Source organism: Carcharodon carcharias, chromosome 15 (genome assembly GCF_017639515.1).
Source record: "Carcharodon carcharias isolate sCarCar2 chromosome 15, sCarCar2.pri, whole genome shotgun sequence".
In the NCBI taxonomy this organism is placed as follows: Eukaryota; Metazoa; Chordata; class Chondrichthyes; order Lamniformes; family Lamnidae; genus Carcharodon; species Carcharodon carcharias.
In genome coordinates this window covers 60,266,574-60,289,522 of record NC_054481.1, presented here as the reverse complement: position 1 = coordinate 60,289,522, position 22,949 = coordinate 60,266,574, and the positions used below count along the sequence as shown (strand labels likewise).

Below are 22,949 nucleotides of genomic sequence, written 5' to 3'. Positions count from 1 at the left end.
CCCCACCCCATTTAGACACTTAATTGCAGCAGTTGGAAATTCTCTTTTGTGCATATGAGTGTTTGAGTGTGTTTGAACTAGAGCATATGTTTATGTGAGTGTGTGGGTGTTTTTGTAAATGTGGGTGTGTGTGTGTGTATATGTGTTTATGTGAGTGTGTGTAAGTATTTGCATATGTGTGTGAGTGAATGTGTGTAGGTGTTTGTGTGAGTATATATGTGTGTGTGTATGAGTGTGTGTAGGTGTTTGTGTGGGTATTTATGTGTGTATATGAGTGTATGTACGTGTTTGTGTGAGTATATATGTGTGTGTGTGTATGTGTGTGTAGGTGTTTGTGTGAGAGTATATATGTGTGTGTGTATGTGTGTGTAGGTAGCTGCACAGTCTGTTTGATCTGGATGACTTGCTGACAAAGTCAAGTTGATGAGCCGGATTTGGTTGGAGTTGTTCAGTTTGAGACTGAGTGCCGGCTGGCGTTGGTCCCATTTCCTCTCCACACACTCGAGCAGACCTGAAGGTGAGGCTGATCTCTCTCTCCCTCACTTTGTCCTTTATCTTTTCTGAGTGCGAATTGCTGGCAGTGTCTGTCCCAGTTTAAAGTTATGCCTTATCTCGGATCCGCTTGGTTTTGTCTCGTATTAGGAGTAAAGTTTTGAGGCGACTCTACGCCGCTTAATAATGAATATTATTTACAGGACACCCTTTACACGTTTCTGGCGGTGAGATTCTTGAAAACTAAACCTGGACCACTCTAGGTAAAACAGTGAGAATTTTTCAATTGTAATCAAGTAGACTTTTCATATCAAAATTCTAGAAAATAGCCAGTGATTAATATTAATATTTGGTCAAAAAGTCCATAAAATACCTGGACAAATTTCTGCCAATATTCAATAAACACACATTAACTGCGAATAGATTCGTCGCTACTGTTTTTTCTAAACAGTGCGTATTTTGCATTATGAATTAACTTTTGCATTATATATTGCACAAAAAAGGTTAAATATATAGCTGCTCAGATTTAAAGTATGAAAATTGTGTAGGTAATTTAATTAAATTGTATAAATGTTTTTACATATGATATGAATTACAAATATTTGTACTATTCTCAAAATATTAAACGTTCGAGTTGTTTTTCTAACCGCGTGAATTAGTGACCAGATCTGCCTTATCTTTTAGTCAGATTTCGGTCTGGAATATCCAGCGGTTCGCCCTCTCAGCCCAGGAAGGATAAACGCCTCGACAGCGCACATTTGTTGCGGGTCCCCCGGGGACGAGGGCCGTAGCTCTGTGTGATTATCCCGAAATGAAAATCCAGTGTCCCGCGGTTTGTCTCAACTAACGGGATTAGAGGAGCCTAGAGGTTAGAACGAGCCCCAGCCGATTCCATACTTACACACAACTAAACCCGTCAAAACCAGACACCCAACACAATTGAAGGTAATTAGAGTTGGGGTGTACTAACAGCCTTGCGATAGCAACCGATGGTGTGAGGAAAGTCCTGAGATACTGGGGCTCCCCATTCGAGCGAGGGGCCGGGTGGGGGGAGTGAATGATGAGGTTCATAGTGAATCAGGAGAGAGCATTTCCTCTGGGTTGGGAATCAGTGAGAATGAAGTCAGTGTAAAGTTATCATAGAGTGAGGTGTGTAGGAGCAATTTCCTTAGAGAGGATTGTTCAAACTGTTACACCACCAGCAACGGATGACACAAAAAGAGCATAGGATTAATATTGGATTACTACAGGGCGATGGGGAGAGTGTGGGGCAGTGGGATTAGTGTGGGATTGAAACGGAGTGATAGGGAGAGTGTGGGACAGTGGGATTAGTTTGGGATTGTTGCAGAGCAGTGGGGAGAGTGTGGGCAGTGGGATTATTTTGGGATTGGTACAGAGTGATGGGGAGAGAGTGAGGCAGTGAGATTAGTTTGGGATTGACATGGAGTGGTGGAGAGAGAGAGGGGCAGTAGGATTAGTGTCAGATTGATACAGGGCGATGGAGAGAGTGCAGCTAGTGGGACTACTGTGGGATTGATAACGGGCTACTGGGAGGGAATGGTGTAGTCACATTAGTTTAGGAATATCAGTTTGGATTACGTGCTCAAGTCTTTTTAACACACATTTCATCCTGTTGTTGAGGTAAGAGTGCTAACATTAAACCACGCCTGACATGCGAGGAGGTTACTGGCTGGGTTACAGTGAGTGTGCATAAAGTGAAGCATTGGAACTGTGATAAAATGCTGTACAAACTGATCTTTCCCACTGTGCCAAGCAGGATGGTTTGTCTGAAGATGTGGCAATATTTCACCCGCGCTCTGCACCGGCTGCAGAAAGGACCAGGTTACACCTACACCAAGCTCCTGGTTTGGTATTGTGAGAACACCAACACACACGGACCCAAGCGCATTGTAACTGAAGGGCCCAAGAAGCGGATGGTGTGGTTCATTCTGACTCTGGTGTTCACGGGGCTGGTCTGTTGGCAGTGGGGGATCCTGATCCAGAGTTACCTGGCCTGGGAGGTCAGTATGAACCTGCGGACTGGCTTCAGAGCGATGAACTTCCCTGCTGTCACCGTCTGCAACACAAACCCTTTCAGGTAAAGCTGTGCTGTTGAAATATTTCACTTGGGGCTTTCCCTCTGCACCCAGCCCTCCCTCCTTCCTGAAAGGCTCATAAATCCGGAGCTTTAGCTTCTGACAGGGAGTGTCACCTGTCTGGAGGGTGCACCAGGAATTTCGACCTAGGCACTTTCCCAACCCAGAAAATCCTATGTCTGATTTTCTGATTCGCACTCCTGCCAGAGCTACAAGATGGGAAGGTGCTGGCCAGAACAATGCAGATGGTTTCCAGTGCTTGTCTCCCACCCAGTGTTGAGAGAGCTGATCTCAGCAGTGTGGCAGTGACTGGCATTGCCAATGGGCTGTGCCCGTGGGCCAGGGAGGGAAATCAGGCAAGATTCCTGCTTCCTGATCATGATCCATGAACTCCCAGTGAAAAACACACCCGAATGGATACCGAGTAAGAACAGCATCAAGTCTTCTGGTGATCTCAAACCTGCACCAATTATCAGTCTGTCTAGACCGTGAAGAATTGGCACTTGGGTAAATTGGCGAAATTAAAGTCAGGCCATTTGGGAATGAAATCAGGAAACACTTCTCCACAGTGGAATGGTATCAGAATTCTTTCCCCCAAAGGGCAGTGGAGGCTGGAGCACAATTAGAACTAAAGACTGAGATGAATAGATTTTTGTTGAGTAAGGATATCAAGAATACAGGTCATTCGGGCCATCGCCCCTGTGAGGATTCATTGGAAGAGTTATCTCATTAGTCCCACAAGCCTACTCTTTCCCTACAGCCAAAATCTTTACCCTTTTCACAGATTTATCCAATTTCACATTGAAAGTGATCAGTGAATTTGCTTCTATCACACTTTCAGGCAGTGCATTCCATCATTACAAGAACCGCATCAAGAAATTCTCACCTTGTCCTTTTTTAATTTTTGCAAATTATCTAAAGTCTGAGTCCTCTGGGTACCAAACCTCTGACAGTTTCTCCCTATCTACTCCATCAACATACCTCCTAAGAAGCTGAGGCAGGTAAATGGAGTAACAGGTCAGCTGTTATCTAATGATGGAACAAGTTTGAGGGGCTGAATAACCTCCTCTGCTCAATAATCCTGAAGGTTTGTTGCCATTTTCCCCCAGCCAGAATCACTGCCTTCGGGAGAGAAAGCTCCAATTATACAAAGCCCTGGTTAGACAACAGCTGGATTACTGAGAGCAATTCTGTGAATCGAACCTTAGGAAGGATATATAGGCCTTGGAGGGAGTGCAGTGTAGATCTACCAGAATCATACTTGGACTTCAAAGGTTAAATCGCAAGGAGAAATTACCCAAACTAGGGTTAAAGTCCCTGGAATATAGAAGGTTAAGTGGTGATTTGACTGACATTTTTAAGATATTAAGGGAAACAGAAAGGGTAGATAAAGAGAAATTATTTCCACTGGCTGGGGAGTCTAGGATTAGGGGACATTGCCTAAAAATTAAAGCCAAACCTTTCAGGGAATTAGGAAACATTTCTACATAAGGGTAGCAAATGTTTGGAAGTCACTTCCACAAACAGCAATTGACACTTGATCAATTGTTAATTTTAAAATTGTGATCGATAGATTTTTGCTAACCAAAGATATTAAGGGATATGGGGCATAGTCTATGGAGTTAGATCCTAGATGAGCCATATTGTCATTGAATGGTGGAACAAACTCGAGGGATTAAGTGGCCTGCTGTTCCTTTCTAGGGAAGGATCTCTTTGTTCTTTTCACACAGTATGTTCCCTGTTCAGGTACACAAGATCCAAGCAGTTATTGCAACATTTGGACAAGTTTGCCAAACTTGCATTGGAACGTATTTACAAATACAACCAGAACGGAACAATTCCAGAGGACCTCCCTCTATCACAGACAAACTGGAGCAAGGTGGCGTCACTAGTGATCATCGAGAAGAGTGACCAGGGGGAAGAGACTGTGCTACATGTCCTGGGATCAGATCAAAGCCAAACCCACTCAGCAACGTGGAACCAGCCATGGACAGGGACCTACAAGGTGTCACTGCAACTGGTGAGTAAAGGCAGTACAGTTTTTGTGTATGCATATATGTGTGTGGCCATGCATATGTATGTCTGCATGTGTATACATATCTGCACACATTAAGTGCATTTGGGTGTGTTTTGCAGTGTTTCAAGCAGTCATTAGTGTATTATCGGTGGGTACGGTGGATGCGGTGTCAATCAAGTTAGTAGGTACAGTGCTTGTACAGTGTCAGCACGCAACATGTAATGTGTAGGTGCAATGAGTGCATTGTGCAGAGTGAGTGTGACACCTTCTTTCTGTTTTCCTCCTAGTGCAATCATGACAGGTCAAGCTGTATATACAGAAACTTCAGCACAGTGATGGAGGCGATGAGTGAGTGGTACTCCCTACACTACATGAGCATCCTGTCCAACATGCCTCAGTCAGACCGCAAGATGATGGGCGAGCAGGGCGAGGATTTCATCCTCGCCTGTGTTTTCGGTGGGCAGCCCTGTAACCTTGAGTAAGTTCTTAGATTGCCTCCTGCATTGGAAGGGAGCATCATTTCTAAGAGCCTCGTGCTGCAAGACTGCCACAGACCTAATTGTTTTATCCAAACAGGGAGCGATGGTCTTCCAACCAGATTTGCACCATTTGACTGATGGGATCAGTTATTTCCCAAATTCATAAAGGTTAAACATCCAGACCTCCACCACCAGTAGCTGCAGTGTGTACCATCTTCAAAATAGACTGAAGCAACTTGCCAAACCTCTTTGTACCGCACCTTCCAAATCCACAATCTCTAGAAGGACAAGGGCAGCTGATGCAAGGAAACACCACTGCCCAGTGGCAGAGTTAAAGCTAGTGGAGCCCTGTGCAGCTTCATTTTCAGCCCCCGCACCCCCCTCAGGACCTAGCCAAGAGAAAGAAAATTCTCTCTTATTTTCCCCCTCCCATTTTTCATTCTTTGCAAACATTACAGCATATTTACCATGACAACTCGGCATTTACATTTAGGAGAGGCTAATAGCTGCAATATTTTAACATATCGCAGATGCAAGCCATCAGGGAAAGAATATTCAATCCTTTTTGCTTGCGCAAAGTAGGACTGTTTTTTTAAAGATACAGAAAGAAAAGGCTGATTTTTCACTATGTGGTAACATTTTTTTTGTGGATTTTCTACTCCCTGATAAACCAGATCAAATTGTTGCCAAATACAAGATAATCATAATTCAACAAAATAAGCCCCACACACACACACAATGTGCGATTATTAAAAGTGTTCTTTGTAAAATACAGATGAATAGTGCACATGGAAGAGACGGTGTGAGTCCCGACAACTCAATTGCCCTTTCGGAGAGCAGCAATGGAAGGGCTGAACGGCCTCCTCCAGTGCTCTGTGACAACCCCATGACCGGGCAATGTCCAGGGCTCTCATTCTGGTCCGTTCATTAAAAAACAAACCCAAGCATGGGAGTTTAAATGTTGGGGAAGCAACAACTACCAAAAAATGTTTTAAAAGGAGTTGTTAGTGGATTATTAACTGTTTAGGTCTAACTAACCTGTCAAGAAATGTCTACCTCCTTTTCTACTTCAGCTGAGTGGCTGCTCAGTGTATTGGTGGCTCTGGACTTTGTTGTCTGGGTCCCATCTTGTCAGTGGGGTGTGGGGAGAGTGTCCCAGGACCTTGTGGTGGGAGGGGGTCCATGGCTTTTGGGCAGGGCATGGTGAGGAGGGTCCTGGGGCCTTGGTGGGGAGGTGGGATCAAAGGGCCTTGCGGGTGTGGGGTGGGGCGGGGGTGGGGAGGGAGGTCCTGGAGCTTTGAGGGCAGGAAGGGGGGGTCTGGGTCCTTGGGGGGAGGGAAGGGGGTTACAAGACCAAGTGTGGCAAAGTATTGTTGTGAAGCTGAGGAGCGGTGGCAACCATTTCCTGCTCGCGCTCTGCAAACACCCAATGGCTGCGGCACTCATGCCCTTTTGCACCCTGTGACATTGCTCCCCCTCCCCCAGCCCTAGGCCATGTGCTGCACCCACGAAGATCCAACTGTGTGTGCACAAACACACACCTAGAAACCTTTTGCAACACAAAAAGTGGCAATCTTAGACATGCCCAGCTCACATTCCACTGTCTATCTTTGCAAAGGAAACCAGTAAATGTCGATTTAGACTATTGCTCCCTTGTGCACACATTATGCAGCAAAGGTGATTTTGCTTTTTTGTTGGCAGGTTGCAATTTATTTGTCAGATTTGTCCTGCATTTTGGGTCCCTTGTTGTTTATTGGCCCTGTGCCACCACATAGTTTGTTTCATGGTAGATCCGCCACTGCCACCATCTTCAAGTTCCCTCCAAGGCACACACCATCCTGATTTGGAACTATATCACTGTTCCTTCACTGTTGCTGGGTCAAAACCATTCCTAACAATGTTGTTGGTGTACCAACACCTCATGGACTACAGCAAGTTCACCACCACCTTCTCAAGGGTTGGGTGATAAATGCTGACCTTGCCATCCCAATCATGATAGAATAAGGATAAAGATGTGAGGTGCCCAAATCTTGGAAGAAGGATATTTCCTCTTGATAATCTCCCCAGATTCTGTCCTGTGGGCTTGCATTCCTTTAGGTGCAGCTCTGTGGTTAAGTCAAATACCTCACCCAAGTGACTATAATTGATATGTAGCTCCAGTTAAGGGGCTAGCACCTCATGGTTTGGAATTGATGATTCAATGGGGTGGAATTCTGTTGCTGCTTGAGCAGAGCGCAGAGAGGAAGGACTCCCCTCTGGCTGAGCCTCTCTAACTCTAGGGTATTGATCTCAAATGTGATTACCCCACTATCCTCTCAGCTGCTGTCAGCCAACACAATGGAGACCAGAATGGTATCCAGCGCCTGTTTGGTCATTGAGCCAAAGGGGGAATAAAAAGCAGCATGTCCAATAAGAACTGAGCACAGCAAGTGTCAAGGATGCTGGAAGAGGATGAGAATAAAATGGCTTTCTTGTCTTTCAGGAACTTCACACTGTTGATGCATCCAACTTATGGCAACTGTTACATCTTCAACTGGGGTTTGGAGAGCGAGGCACTGGTGACATCCAATCCGGGTGCAGGGTTTGGTACAATTTTCCTTGTATTTTTGTGCCAGTCAGCTATAGTTTCTTAAAACCAAAGTTTCACTTTAATTGCATGACTGGAACAATCCCATAATTCACCAGTGACAGCCCCAAGTCTTCAGTGTGTCCAGTCTCTCTTCATATTTTTAAAATCATCCTTAACTTTTCCTTCAGAAATACCTGCACATTTTGTGTATTTGTGTATGTATCTGCCTCTCTCTCCCTTTTTCTCCTATCTCTCTCTGCCACTGTTTATCTCTCTATCCACCTCTCTCTATTTCTCGCCACCTCTGCCTCATGCTGTTTGTCTCTTTCCTCCCTCCACCTTGTCCATCTCTCTCTCCCAACTGCCAAATCAAGTGACATTGTTCAACTGAGAGGCCCAGGAAATACCTACCATCCTTACCTAGTTTGGGCCACATCAACATGGCTAACTCTTAACTGCCTCTGAAGTGGCTCATCAAGTAACTCAGTCACATCAAACATTGTCTTAGGGTAACTAGGGATGGGTAATAAATGCCAGCCTTGTCAGTGATACCTAGACCCTGAGAACGAACAAAAAGCATTTTTTACTCAGTGTTAGTGTATACATAGAGATGAATGTTCTTTCAGTCTTCCTAGTGATACAGCTGAGGGGATCTGCCTTAAATTGATTGTTGGTCTTTGTGTGCAGGGCTGAAGCTGGTGCTGGATATCTCTCAGGAAGATTACAACCCCTTTCTCTCCATTGCAGCTGGAGCCAGGCTCATGCTGCACCAGCAGAACACCTACCCGTTTCTCCAGGATCTGGGCCTGTATGCCATGCCTGGCACAGAGACCTCCATTGGCATATTTGTGGTAGGTGTAACAGTTGGCATTGCAAGGCAGATTGTGGGAGCAAAGGCAGGGCTCCTCTCTTTCACCCTAGGAACTGAGTTGAGATACAAACCAGATACCTGATGTGAGGCAGAGGTGAGATGATCCTTTTTACAGCTCTCAGCCCCTCCACTTTGGTTTCTTGATTGGAACATTCGTCCAGCTGATGATCACCAAATCAGCAGAGGCCAGGATCTTCCTTAGCTTGTTTGACTCAGTACCACAGTGGGTGGTACCCTACCCTCTGAGCCATTGGGTTTATCCATAATCCCTTTCACTCAGCGATAGAAGAATAGAAGACCTTACCTCCAGAGACTTGAGCACATAATCCAGGCTGCACTTTAGTGTAGTCAGTGCTGCACTGTCAGAAATGTCACCATTTGGATGAGACATTGAACCAAGGCCTCCCTCTCAAGTAGACATAAAAGATCCCATAGCACTCTTTGAAAAGAGCAAGGGAATTTTTGCTGGTGTCTTGGTCAATATTTATCCCTCTCCAAACATCACTAAAATGGATGACCTGGTTATTGTCATATTTCTGTTTCTGGCGTTATCCTGTGTGTAAAGTGGCTGTTAGTTTTCCTACAGTACAATGGCGACTAAATTCAAAAGCACTTCACTGACTGTAAAGGGCTGCAGGACATCAGGACATCCTGAGGTCATGAAAGGTGCTATATAAATGCAAATTTATCATTCTTAAGTGCTCGTATGTCTTCTGTCTCTGGCCAGGATGAAATAGTGCGTCTGGGTGGTTCCTACAGTCACTGTACATTTGATGGTTCGGATGTGGATGTGAAGACTCTTTACAATACCACCTATACAATGCAGGTACTTTAGCCCTTAAATCTGACATGGTCCTGTCTCTTTTTCCATCTTTTCCTCTCCCTCCATAGGAACATAAGAGCAGAAATAGGCCATTCGGCCCTTTAAGCCTATTCTGCCATTCAATAAGATCATGGCTAATCCAGTTGTGGTCTCAATTCCACCTTCCTGCCTGGCCTCCCCATAACCCATGACTCCCCTGTCTATCAATGTTCTATCTAATTCAGCCTTGAATAAATTCAATGACCCAGCCTCCACTGATTTCCAGGGACGAGAATTCCACATACTAATGACCCTCTGAGAGAAAAAGTTTATCCTCATCTCCATCTTAAAAGGGAGACTTCTTATTCTTAAACCGTGTCCCCTAGTTCTAAACTCCCCCACAAGAGGAAACATAATCCTGGTATCTACCCTGTCAATTATATCCTTTTTCAAATAAGGAGACCAAAATTGTACACAGTATTCCAGATGTGGTCACAACAATGCATTGTACAGCTGCAGTAAAACTTCCCTACTTTTATATTCCATTACTGTTGCAAGACATGCCAATATTTCATTTGGGTCCTTAATCACTTGCTGTATCTGTATGCTAGCTTTTTATGATTCATGTACCAGGACACACAGATCTCTCTGTACCTCCAAGCTCTGCAATCTCTCTCTATTTAAATAGTAAACTGCCTTTCCAGGCTTCCTGCCAAAGTGACTAGTTTACATTTTCCCACATTGTACTCCATCTGCCAAATTTTTGCCCACTCACTTAACCAATTTATATGCCTTTGTAGACACTTTGCCTCCTCTTGACAACTTACAGGTGTTTGCCTACTTATCTTGGTGTCTTCAACAAATTTAACTACCTCACATTTGCTCTGCTCATCCAAGTCATTGATATAGATTGTAAACAGTTGAAGCCCCAGCACTGATCCCTGTGGTACTCCACTGATTACAGCTTGCCAACCTAAAAATGACACATTTATCCCTGCTCTCTGCTTCTTGTTAGCTAATCAATCTTTTATCCATGTTAATATGTTACCCCCTCCATCATGTGTTCTTATTTTGTGTAATAACGTTTGATGTGGCACCTTATCAAATGCCTTTTGGAGTTCCAAGTACACCTCACTTTTAGGTTCCCCTTTATCCACCTTGCTCGTTACTAACTCAAAGAATTCTAAATAAATTAGTTGAACACAATTTCGCTTTCACAAAACCAAACCCTTTCAAGGTGAAACCTCATTTACAACTGGATTTCAATTTGAGGCTAGTCTTTCTGGATTGGAGTTCCACAGGCACTGGTTCACAATGGGGTATAGGTTCCACAGGCACTGGCTCCTACTGGGATATGAGGCTCCACAGGCAGTGGCTCTCATTGGAAGGGGTTTGCTATAATTGGATTCTGTACAATGGGAGTGAATAGGAAGGGGTTTGGGTTATTGGGATTAAGATTGTGCACCTTCATTGGGAGGTCAGTAAACTGTAGTAAGTTTATTTAGGCTGGGAATGAAGCCTCTAACAATGTTGATTTCTCTAATGTTATGGTTGTATTCTATCCTCAGACCTGTCTGCACTCCTGTCTCCAGGATCACATGGTGAAATTTTGTGGGTGTGGACATCATGACTATCCTCTACCAGAAGGAGCATATTACTGTAACAACAAGGACAATCCGAACTGGGGTAAATCAGTGACTTAAACTGACAGGATCCTGTGCAAAGTTTTGCCTAAGTTTTGTGGATGGGTAACCGCGCAGCAATTGGGAACTTGCCATGCAGGGAACAAGCAGGCTGTGTACAAGAAATGCTCCCTTTAAGATGCATGGACACGCGGCCACGTGTCAATATTAATGAGAATGCACAATTCCAGCTGTGCAAAGCAAACAAAAGTTAGAGGAAACATTGATTCCATCTCTGAACGCAGAGTGTCTTAAACTTACAGGATCCCGTCATCGAATATAGAGAGTATATTAAGCCAATAGGATTCTGTCTCTGAATCTAGAGACTGTATTAAACGAACATGGTCCCGCCTCCGAATATTGAGACTGTATTGAACCAAAAGGGTCCCATTTCATGCAGACAGTGTATTAATCTGACAGGATCATGCACTGAATATAGACTGTGAATTAATGTGGTCCCAATGGCTGGTTCATGTAAATAAGAACATAAGAAACATGAGCAGGTGTAGGCTATTCGCTCTTTTAAACCTGCTTCTCGATTCACCAAAATCATGATTGATCGACTTTAATTCCACCTTTCTGCACAATCCCCATATTCCTTGATTCCTTATGATCCAAAACCTTATCATCCTTTGTCTTGAATAGACTTACTGACTGAGCATGAACAGCCCCCTAGGATAGAGAATTCCAAAGATTCACCACCCTATGTGTGGAGAATTTCTCTACATCTCAGTCCTAAACGGCTGACACCTATTCTGAGACTGTGACCCCTAGTTCTTGACTCCTCAGAAAATCCTCCTGATATCTATCCTGTCAAGTGCCTTAGGCATTTTATGTTTCAATTAGATCACCTCTTATTTTTCTAAATGCTAGGGAATATGTAGGCCTAGTTTATTCAATCAATGACCTTTCTTCCATCATAAGGTCAGAGGTGGGGATGTTTGCTGATGATTGTACAATGTTCAGCACCATTCTTGACTCGATACTGAAGCAATCCATATCCAAATGCAGCAAGACCTGGACAATATCCAGGCTTGGGCTGACAAGTGGCAAGTAACATTCATGCCACACAAGTGCCAGGCAATGACCATCTTCAACAAGAGAGAATCTAATCATTGCCCCATGACATTCAATGGCATTACCATCGCTGAATATTGCACTATCAACAACCTGGGTTACCATTGACCAGAAACTGAACTAGCCATATAAACACTGTGGCTACAAAAGCAGGTCAGAGGCTAGGAATCTTGCAGCAAGTTAACTCACCTCCTGAAACCCCAAAGCCTTTCCACCATCTACAATGCACAAGTCAGGAGTGTGATGGAATACTCTCCATTTGCCTGGATGAGTGTAGCTCCAACAACACTCAAGAAGTTTGACACCATCCAGGACAAAGCAGCCCACTTGATTGGCATCCCTTCCACAAACATTCACTCCCTCCCTCGAGCACAGTGACAGCAGTGTATACCATCTACAAGATGCACTACAGGAACTCACCAAGACTCCTTAGACAGCACCTTCCAAACTCACAACTGCTACCTCTGGAAGGACAAGGGCAGCAGACGTGTGGGAACATCACCACCTGGAAGCTTCTCTCCAAGCCACTCACCAACCTGACTTAGAAATACATCATTGTTCCTTCACTGTCACTGGGTCAAAATCCTGGTTCTCCCTCTGTAACAGCACTGTGGGTGTACGTACACCACATGGGCTGCAGTGGTTCAAGAAGGCAGCTCACCACCACCTTCTCAAGAGCAATTAGGAATGGTCAATGAATACTAGCCCAGCCAGCGAAGCCCACATCCTGTGAATGAATAATAAAAAATCTTTCATCATAGGAATATCCTCTCATCATTAAAATCAGTCTAGTAAAACTTTGTTTTACTCCTTCAAGGCAAATGTATCCTTCTTTGAATAAGGAGACCAAAACTATATGCATTTGTCTCCGGGTGTTCTAATTGTAGTAAAATAACTGTAGTCAGATTTCTTTACTCTTGTACTCCAACCACTTTGTATTAAAGACTGTTTGCTTTCCTATTGCTTGCTGTACCTGCGTGTTAACTTTCTGTGATTTGTATACAAGGACATCCAGGTCCTTTTGATACCAACATTTCCAGTCTCTCGTCATTTTAAAAAATATCCCGCTTTTCTATTTTTCCTTCCAAAGTGGATAACTTCACACTTCCCCAGATTATATTCCATTTGCGTTGTAATTGCCCACTTACTTAGCCTGCCTATATCCCATTGCGACCACTTTCCCACCTAACTTTGTATCATCATCAGAAAACTTGGGTACATTACACCTGGTTGCCTCATCTAAGTCATTGATGGTAGATTATAAGTAGCTGAGGCTCCTGCACTGATCCTTGTGGTACCCCATTCGTTACAGCCTGCAAAGCCAAATATATTCCGTTTATTCCTACTCTCTGTTCTCTGTTAGCTGTGTTGATAAGGATGGATGCCAATATTGCAATACTGAGAAATTATTTTCACTTATGAATGGATCACTAAAAGGGTCTTAAGCACAGGATTAGGACCAGTGGTATACAGTGGGAGGAGAGTAGGAAATTTTTCATACACAGTTATAAGATTATGAAATTCATTCTCAGAAGGGGAATTAGATAAGCTCTCAAGGGAGAGAAGTATAGCACACTGTGGTAAAAAGTCAGGGAAATAGGACTAGAGTTGGTCATGTGAGTTGCAGATCTAGGGCTGAATGGCCTCCTCCTGTGCTATAGTTCTAATGTCCACTGTTTTATATCCACTAGGTTACTGTTACTACCACCTGAAGCAGCAGATAGAAGCAGAGCATTCAGAGTGCCTGGAGAGCTGCAAGCAACCCTGCAAGTGAGTACTGTACCGCTCAATTCTCAAACATTTAGTCCAGGGAAGCCACTGGGGCCCTTCCCCCCATCCCCTTGCACTACCTCCTCAATTTTTCTCTACTCCTGGAGTACATTCAAGGTACTGGTCACTCTCTGCCCCCCCACCCCATTCCCTGACAACCTCTCTTGTTCTTGATCAGGGACTGTGAGATCCTGCAATTGGTGCTGCTCAATTTTTCAGATAAACCCCATTATAAAAATTACCGTTAAAGAATGAAACTGTTTTTCCTTGTGATAGGATGGAGGATACCATTATCAAACCTCAAGTGTGTAACCAGATTCCATCTTTTCACTGCTCCCACACACCGCCCCCACAATGGGTGCCCATGATGCAGCCACATGATACCTCTCCAAAATATGTAAAACAGATGAGCCCTGCCACTCGAGGGAGGGATGGGGGCTCAGAAGCAGGGGTCAGCAGTATAGTGGATTCCCATTTCCCCCAAACTCATGCGCAACAAGATCAAAGGTTTTTGGACCCATAGTGCACAAGCACACCGAGTAATCTTTAATTGCCCCACTGAGACCATTAAAAACAGCACTGGCTGTGGTCTTCCCAGAGCTCAGAGTGGTGAATCTAGTATTGATACTGAGTGACACACAACAGCAAGGTTCCAGCTTCTAGCTATAGGTTGTGCTGCACTAATCTCAGCTAAGTTGTGCACAATATTGGTCTCTTTATTTCAGGAAGGATGTAAATACATTGGAAGCAATTCAGAGAAGGTTTACTAGATTAATACTGGAATGGGTGGGTTGTCCTATGAGGCAAGGTTAGACAGGCTAGGCTTGTATCCACTGGAGTTCAGAAGAGTAAGAAGCGACTTGATTGAAACATATAACGTCCTGAGGCGTCTTGACAGGGTAGATGTGGAAAAGATGTTTCCTCTTGTGGGAGAATCTAGAAGTTGGGGTCACTGTTTCAAAAGAAGGGTTCGCCCACTTAGGACAGAGATGAGGAGAATTCTTTTCTCTCAGAGGGTTGTGAGTCTTTGGAACTCTCTTCCTGAAAAGGTGGTGGAGGCATATTTTTAAGGCAGAAGTAGATAGATTCTTGTTAAGCAAGAGGGTGAAAGGTTATTGGGGTAGGTGGGAATGAGAGGTTGAGGTTGCAATCAAATCAGCCATGATTTTATTGAATGGCGGAGCAGGCTCGGGGGGCCGAGTGGCCTACTCCTGCTCCTAATTCGTATGTTCATATGTAATTTGGCAGCACAGCTATGAGAATGGGGCTCCTATCGAGGGGAATAGGGTCCAGTGTTATTAGGAGAGAGTACATGTTGGAATAAAGGGCAGTTTGAGGGAACGGAGAGCAAGGCAGTGGATCAGCTTGTAAATCGGAAGGATTATGAAGTCAATGTGTTTTGGGATGATACTAGAGGTTTGATGAGCACAAATGGAAGAGAGGATGAGGAAAAAATAAGAAAGAATGAAACAGAAAAACCAAAGAGTGAGTGAGAAAAGATGAATGAAAGAGATGAGAAAATGAGAGAAGAGAGGAGAGATTGAATTGCAATTATATGGTGTTTGGGTTGGGGGGAAAGAGAGAGAGAGAGAGGAAGGGGGAGGGGATGGAAGAGAAGAAAGAAATTGAGAGAAATGAAAGAGGCAGAGAGAGTTAGATGAACAATGGGGAGGAGAGAGAAAGAATAAGAGATGTTAACAAAGAGACTATGAAAATAACTGAAATAACAGATGGGATTTGTTCAGAGTAACTTACTCAAGCGTCTTGTTTTCCTACAGTGAGACCCAGTACAGACTGACCATCTCTATGGCAGATTGGCCATCTGAATCCTCGGAGGTAGGCCCAAACTTCCAGTACAAATTGAACAATATCTGCTTAGCTCCCCCAGTGGTTCAGACAGGAATTGCACATGTGTGGTAATGGAGTTATTCAAAAACAGGTGCATTCCACATCCAGTCTCCTTCCCTGCACCATTCACCTCACTGATACCAGCTGGGTAGGGGGCTATAAGTGATAATTGACCTCATTGTCCTTGGGCTGTGAGGGAGGGGTGAAATCAGTCAGGTTTCCTATTCCCGACAGTTGCTCGGAGGGGGAGCAGTCGGCTGAGTCAGGACAGGGCTTGTCTGTGATCCCAACATCCAATATCCAGGCTTGTACATGGTCACCTGGGAAAGGAACGTGTGAATGGAGACCACCATAACTACACATCTTGGGGATGGAGGACAGGGAAGAAGGTATCTCAGCAATTTCACATCAAATAGGAGGTGGATTCTAACTTAAATTTTAAATTATTACTGAGAGTGAGGGGAGAGGTCTGGAGAAATTTACTTATACAGCGGATTGTTAAGAGCATGGAATGTTTTGCCACAGAGTATGGTTGGGGCAGAGGCAGGGACAATTGTGTCTTAATTAAAATAAGATAAATATTTGAATCAGAGTAAGATGCATGGCTATGGGATGAGAAACAGGCAGCGGAAGTAAATTGGGATTGATACAGAGCTATGGGGAAAGAGCAGGCCATAGGGATTAATGTTAGATTGATACAGCAAAGATCTAGCATTGATACAATGGGCCAAATTGCCTCCTTCTATGCAGAAAACCTCTATGGTTTAAAGAATTATACGCCATGTCCGAATTATGATTGAGCCATACCTGGAGCAATCCACTAACATTTTTTTAATTTTCAAAATAATGTAAGTGTGCAGGGTGCCTACCTATTGTACTGACTATGAATTTTAGTTCCAGGATGCGGCAGTTACACCTCAGCCTAGCCATGTCCACTTGCCGCTTCATTCTTTCAGACCCTGGTCAGCTGGCCTGAGAGTAACCATCTATAAACTGTCCAAGCAAACAAGAATAAAGAGCCTTTCATGATCTCCAGACATCCAAATTTGCTGTATGATCAAAATACTTTTGAAGTGCAATCACTGTTGTAATGTGGGAAGTACAACAGCCAATTTGTACACAACAAGCTCTTTGGAATATATTAATGACTGAGGGCATTAACCTTGGCTGATTGGACTCTTCCTTAATGCAAGGTTATCTAATTCTGTCCTCCAGGCTGGGGTAAGCCATCTCAGTGCAGCCCACAAATGAAAACTGGGAGGTCCTGGTTTTTATGACTCAGCTACTCACTGGGTAAATCTGATGATCAACTGGAGGTTTGCTACCGAAATCCATCAATAAAAGTATCTAAAATCCTTTTTTAATCTAAAATTTAGGACTGGATTTACCACATTTTGTCATACGAGAGGGATTCCTCAGCTGCTGTTACCGTAAACAGGTGAGTTCCTGGAGTTAGCCAAGTATCAGGGTCCATGCCCACAGATCCTAAAATATATTTGAAGGATTTTGGGGAGGACTTCTGAGCTTTCCAACACTCTATACTGGTAATCTGTCTACGGGCTGTGAGCAGCAGACACAGTAGGGAATACATTGTCTGATGTACAGATTAAGATTTATGAAAATAATTTGCATTTATAAAGCATCATTAATGTAGAAAATTGTTTCAAGGCATTTTGCAGGACAGTATCAAAGTTTGACAGCCAAGGTATTCCCTGTAGTATAAGGCATAGAAAAGGTTAATGTGGGACTGAGTACAGTACCGACCACACTGTGATTTAAAGGCGTACATGACCACATGATCCGAGTCTACAGAGCAGTCTTGTACTGGACAGAGACGTGTGTAGAAGCAAGCATAGAGACAGCTCCAAGCTTAAACCTTATATACAGGTAAATAGTTACCAGTAGTTAATAAGCAATTATTGTTAAACTATATAAGACTCAGAACCTCTTCAGGAGACCTACCGATTACGCACAACATCTTAATACATTCCCTTGAGTTTGGAAGATTGAGGGATGATCCAACTGACGTATTTTAAAAAATTAAAGGATTCAATAGGTAGATAAAGAGAAACTATTTCCTCTGGGGGGTGGTGGGTGGTCTACAGGACGAGTCCATAATAATCTTTAAAATTAGAGATGGGAAAATGAAAATAAGAGAACTGGAAAGATATGCTGGAACATTGAGATGAGTACAAATATGCAAATGAGCAGAATATATCTGAGAATAAACCTGAAACAACATTTAATCATGACTTTAAATATTTTACAGGACAAACATCTTGAAATTAAACCTTTACTTCCAAGAGATTAATTACAGGACGATACAGGAGGACCCTGCCCTGACAGTAAGTTTCTACGGTGCACATCAACCCTTCAAACTACATTTCCCCAAAAGTATTAGTGGGCTTCACAGATCTTTTGCAGCTGAGGCACACGCAGGGCGCACAGTATCAAATGCTGTCCCACCATGGGATTGCACAGTACCAGGCTGGAGTGAATAGTTCACTTTTACTTTGGTATGGAAGGAGATTTAATGTTCAATGGGTTGGTAGTGTCCATGTCCACAATAGGGGAGATTGTACACGGGGTGTGACTTGATGTTCCAAATGGTTTCAGGTGGTGGTGTTCCCATGCGTCTGCTGCCCTTGTCCTTCTAGGTGGTGGGGTCGCGGGTTTGGAAGGTGCTGTCAAAGGAGGCTTGAAGAGTTGCTGCAGTGCATCTTATGATGGCACGCACTGCTGCAGCTGTGCGTTGGTGGTGGAGGGGTCAATATTTAGGGTGGTGGATAGAGTGCTGTTCAAGAAGGCTGCTTTGTCCTGGATAGTGTTGAGCTTCGTGAGTGTTGTTGGACCTGCACTCATTCAGGGAAGTGGAGAGTATTCCATCACACTCCTGAATTGTGACTTGTAGATGGTGGACAGGCTTTAGGAAGTCAGGAGTGAGTTACTCCCCGCAGAATTCCCAACCTCTGACCTGCTCTTAGAACATAAGAAATAGGAGCAGGCGTAGACCGTTCAGCCCTTAGCGCCTGCTCCTGTAGTTCCAGTATTTATATGGCTGGTCCAATTTTTGGTCAGTGGTAGCCCCAGGATGTTGATAGTGGAGAATAATAATGCCATTGAATGTCGAAGGGAGATGGTTAGATTCTCTTTTATTGGAGATGGTCATTGCCTGACACTTGTGTGCCACGAATTTTACTTGCCGCTCAACAGCCCAAGCTTGAATGTTGTCCAGGTCTTGCTGAATAGGGACACGGACTGCTTCAGTATTTGAGGAGTCATGGATGGTGCTGAACATTGTGCAATCATCGGTGAACATCCCGACTTTAGACTTTATGATGGAGGGAAGGTCATTAATGAAGCAGCTGAAGATGGTTGGGCCTAGGTCATTACCCTGAGGAACTCCTGCAGTGGTGTCCTGGGACTGAGATGATTGGCCTCCAATCATCTTCCTTTGTGCTAGGTATGGCTCCAACTCAGTGGAGCGTTTCCCCCTATCCCCCAATTCCCATTGACTCCAGTTTTGCTGGGGCTCCTTGTTGTCACGCTCGGACAAATGCTGCCTTGAGGTCAAGCGGGGTCAATCTCCCCACTTGAATTCAGCTCTTTCCTCCATGTTTAGACCAAGTCTGTAACAACTTCAGGGGCCAAGTGGCCCTGGAAGAACCCAAATCGAGTGTCAGTGAGCACGTTATTGCTGTGTCAGTGCTGCTTGAAAGAACTGTCAATGACACCTTCCATCACTTTACTGATGATCGAGAGTTGGCTGATAGGATGATAATTGGCCGGGTTAAATTGGCTCTGCTTTTATGGACAGGGCATACCTGGGCAACTTTCCACATTGTTGGGTAGATGCCAGCATTGTATCTGTGCTGGCTACAGGTGTGGCTAGTTCTGGAGCACAAGTCTTCAGTACTACTGTTGGAATATTGTGAGCCTATAGCCTTTGTAGTATCTAGTGCCCTCATCCATTTCTTAATATCATGGAGTTAATCAAATTAGCTGAAGACTGGCATCTGTGATGCTGGAGGCCTTAAGAGGAGGCTAAGATGGATCATCCGCTCAGCACTTCTGGTTGAAGATTGTTGTGAATTCTTCAGCTTTGTCTTTTGTACTGATGTGCTGGGCTCCCCCATCACTGGGGATGGGGTTATTTGTGGAACCTCCTGCTTTGATTAATTGTTTAATTGTCCACCAACATTCACAATTGGTTGTGGCAGGACTGCAGAGCTTAGATCTGATCCATTTGTTGTGGAATCACTTAGCTATGTCTATCAACTGCTGCTCTGTTTGACATATAATTGGTCCGGTGTTGTAGCTGCAAAAGGTTGACATGATTTTTAGGTATGTTTCTGGCATGCTGTCTGCACTGTTCATTGAACCAGGGTTGATCTCCCAGCTTGATGGTAATGATAGAGTGGAGATATATGCTGGGCCATGAGGTTGCAGATTGTGGTTGCATACAGTTCAGCTGCTGCTGATGACCCACAGTGCCTCATGGATGCCCAGGAGATCTGCTAAATTTGTTCTAAATCTATCCCATTTATCACGGTGGTAGTGCCTCACAACTCAATTATTAGGGCATCCTCAATGTGAAGGCAGGGCTTCATCTTCATAAAGACTGTGTGCTGGTCATTCCTGGTAATACTATCATGGACAGGTGCATTCGCAACAGGTAGATTGGCGAGGACCAGGTCTAGTAGGTTTTTCCCTTTTGTTGGTTCCCTTTCCACCTGCTGCAGGCCAGTCTAGCAGCTATGCCCTTTAGGACTTTCTTGATCAATAGTGGTTCTACCAAGCTAGTCTTGGTGATGGACGTTGAAGTCCCTCCCCAGAGTACATTTTGAGTCAGTGCTTCTTTCAATTGAAGTTCAACATGGAGGAGTGCTGATTCATCAGCGGAGGGGGGGCAGTGCATGGTAATCAGCAGGAGGTTCCCTTGCCCATGTTTGACCTGGTGTCATTAGACTTCAAGGAGTCTGGAGTCAATGTTGAGGACTCCCAGGGCATCATGAGTGGTGTGTCATAGGGATCAGTGCTGGGGCCTCAACTTTTTAAAATTTATGTAAATGACTTGGATGAAGGGGCTCAAGGAATGGTGGCTAAATTTGCTGATGACACAAAAATAGATAGGAAAGTAAATTGTGAAGAGGACGTAAGGAGACTACAAAGTGACATAGATATGTTAAGCGAGTGGGTAAAGATCTGGCAAATGGAGTATAATGTGGGCAAATGTGAAATTCCTCATTTTGGCAGAAAGGGTAAAAAAGCTTATTATCTAAATGGTGAGAGATTGCAGAGCTCTGAGATTCAGAGGAATCAGGGTCTCCTAGTGTATGAATCACAAAAAGTCAGTATGCAAGTACAGCAAGTAATTAGGAAAGCTGATAGAATGTTATCATTTATAGTGAGGAGAATTGATTACAAAAGTAGGGAGGTTATGCTTCAGTTGTACAGGGCACCTGTGCGACCATATCTGGAGCATTGTGTACAGTAATGGACTCCTTTTTAAAGAAAGATGTAAACGCATTAGATACAGTTCAGAGAAGGTTTACTAGAATAATACCAGGAATGGGCAGGTTGTCTTATGAGGAAAAGCTGGACAGGTTAGGCTTGTATCCACTGGAATTAGAAGAGTAAGAGGCGGATTAATTGAAACCTTTAAGATCCTGAGAGGTCTTGATAAGGTGGATGTGGAGAGGATATTTCCTCTTGTGGCAGAGTCTAGAACTAGGGGTCATTGTTTAAAAATAAGGGGTTGCTCATTTAAGACAGGTGAGGAGAAATTTTTTCTGAGGATGGAGTGTCTTTGGAACTCTCTCCTTCAAAAGGTGGTGGAAACAGAGTCTTTGAATATGTTTAAGGCAGTGCTAGATAGATTCTTGATTAACAAAAGGGTGAAAGGCTCTCGGGGTAGGCAGGAATGTGGGGTTGAGGTTACATTCAGATCAGCCGTGATCTTATTGAATGACAGAGCAGGCTTGAGTGGCCTACTCCTGCTCCTAATTCATATGCCCCTCCCAACTCCAAACCACTGTGATGTTGCCTTTGTAAGGTCTGTTCTGCCGTTGGGACAGGACATAACCAGGATTGGTAATGATATCTCCAATGTCTGGGACATTGTCTATATATTATAATTCTGTGAATATGACTGTGTCAGGCTGTTGCTTGACTAGTCTGTAGGACAGCTCTCAATTTTGGCACAAGCCCCCAGAAGGAGGACTTTGGAGGGTTGATATGCCAGGCAGCCTGTCTGGTTTTATTCCTTTTTGACTTTTCTGTAGCAGTTTGGTGAACTGAGTGCCATTTTAGAGGGCATTTAAGGGTCAACCACATTGCTGTGAGTCTGGAGCTATGTTTAGGGCAGACCAGGTAAGGACAGCAGATTTCCACCCTAAAAGATGGGACCATATGGGTTTTTACGACAATCGATGACAGTTTCATGGTCACCGTTAGTGGAACTAGTTTTAAAATCCAGATTTATTAATTCATTAAATATAAATTCCACCAACTATCCTGGTGAGATTTGTATCCGTTGTAGCCTGGGTCTCTGGATTACCAGCCCAGTGATATTACCACTCTGTCACCTCATGTTTCCTATGCTCTTGTATACATTTATATTGTAAGAGAAACCGTTTCCTGATGGTTCTCCGACTCTTTTCTAGATTGATTGGCTTCCTTCCAAACTAGGTGGCCAGTTTGGATTCTGGATGGGTGGCTCCATTCTCTGTATCATTGAGCTAATCGAGATCCTGATTGACTGCCTGTGGATCACTGTCATCAAGGTGGTGAAGTGGTATGCAGAGCGCAGGTCCCGTCGAGCTCGGGTGCAGTACTCTGACCCACCGCCAACCATAGCCCAGTCAACCGAAGACCATACCAATGCTGGATTCCAACCAGACCAGGCTGAAGACCGCATAGAAAGGCCGTGTGCCCTGGTGATCCCAGGGACACCCCCCCCTCAGTATGACTCATTTCGGATCCACCCAATTCACCAGCAGACCATAACTTGGGATAATGGTGAGAATTGATATCTTGAGCAGCTGTTGGTGGTGAGATTTCCAATAGGCTCAAGAAAAATCATCACTGCTCCCTCATGTTAATTGGTACCTGGACGGCACAATCCATCGAGCTCATCTCTCAAAAAATATACATTTCCAATCATGCACAACAATCTGTAAAGAAAGAATTTGCATTATTCACGACCTCAGGATGTCCCAAATCGCTTCACAATGAAGTACTTTTG

At 44.1% G+C, this 22,949-nt stretch overlaps 1 protein-coding gene across 1 annotated transcript; it reads left to right on the top strand.

Moving 5' to 3' along the window:
- Positions 1-2,270: 2,270 nt before the first annotated feature.
- On the top strand, positions 2,271-22,734 carry LOC121288384 (amiloride-sensitive sodium channel subunit beta-like). The gene is made up of 12 exons (XM_041206936.1): positions 2,271-2,590; positions 4,335-4,608; positions 4,893-5,083; positions 7,567-7,670; positions 8,341-8,504; positions 9,252-9,350; positions 10,895-11,012; positions 13,777-13,855; positions 15,634-15,691; positions 17,080-17,141; positions 17,973-18,048; positions 22,369-22,734. Exons 1-12 carry the CDS (start codon positions 2,271-2,273, stop codon positions 22,732-22,734), a joined length of 1,911 nt encoding a protein of 636 aa, XP_041062870.1.
- Positions 22,735-22,949: the final 215 nt, after the last annotated feature.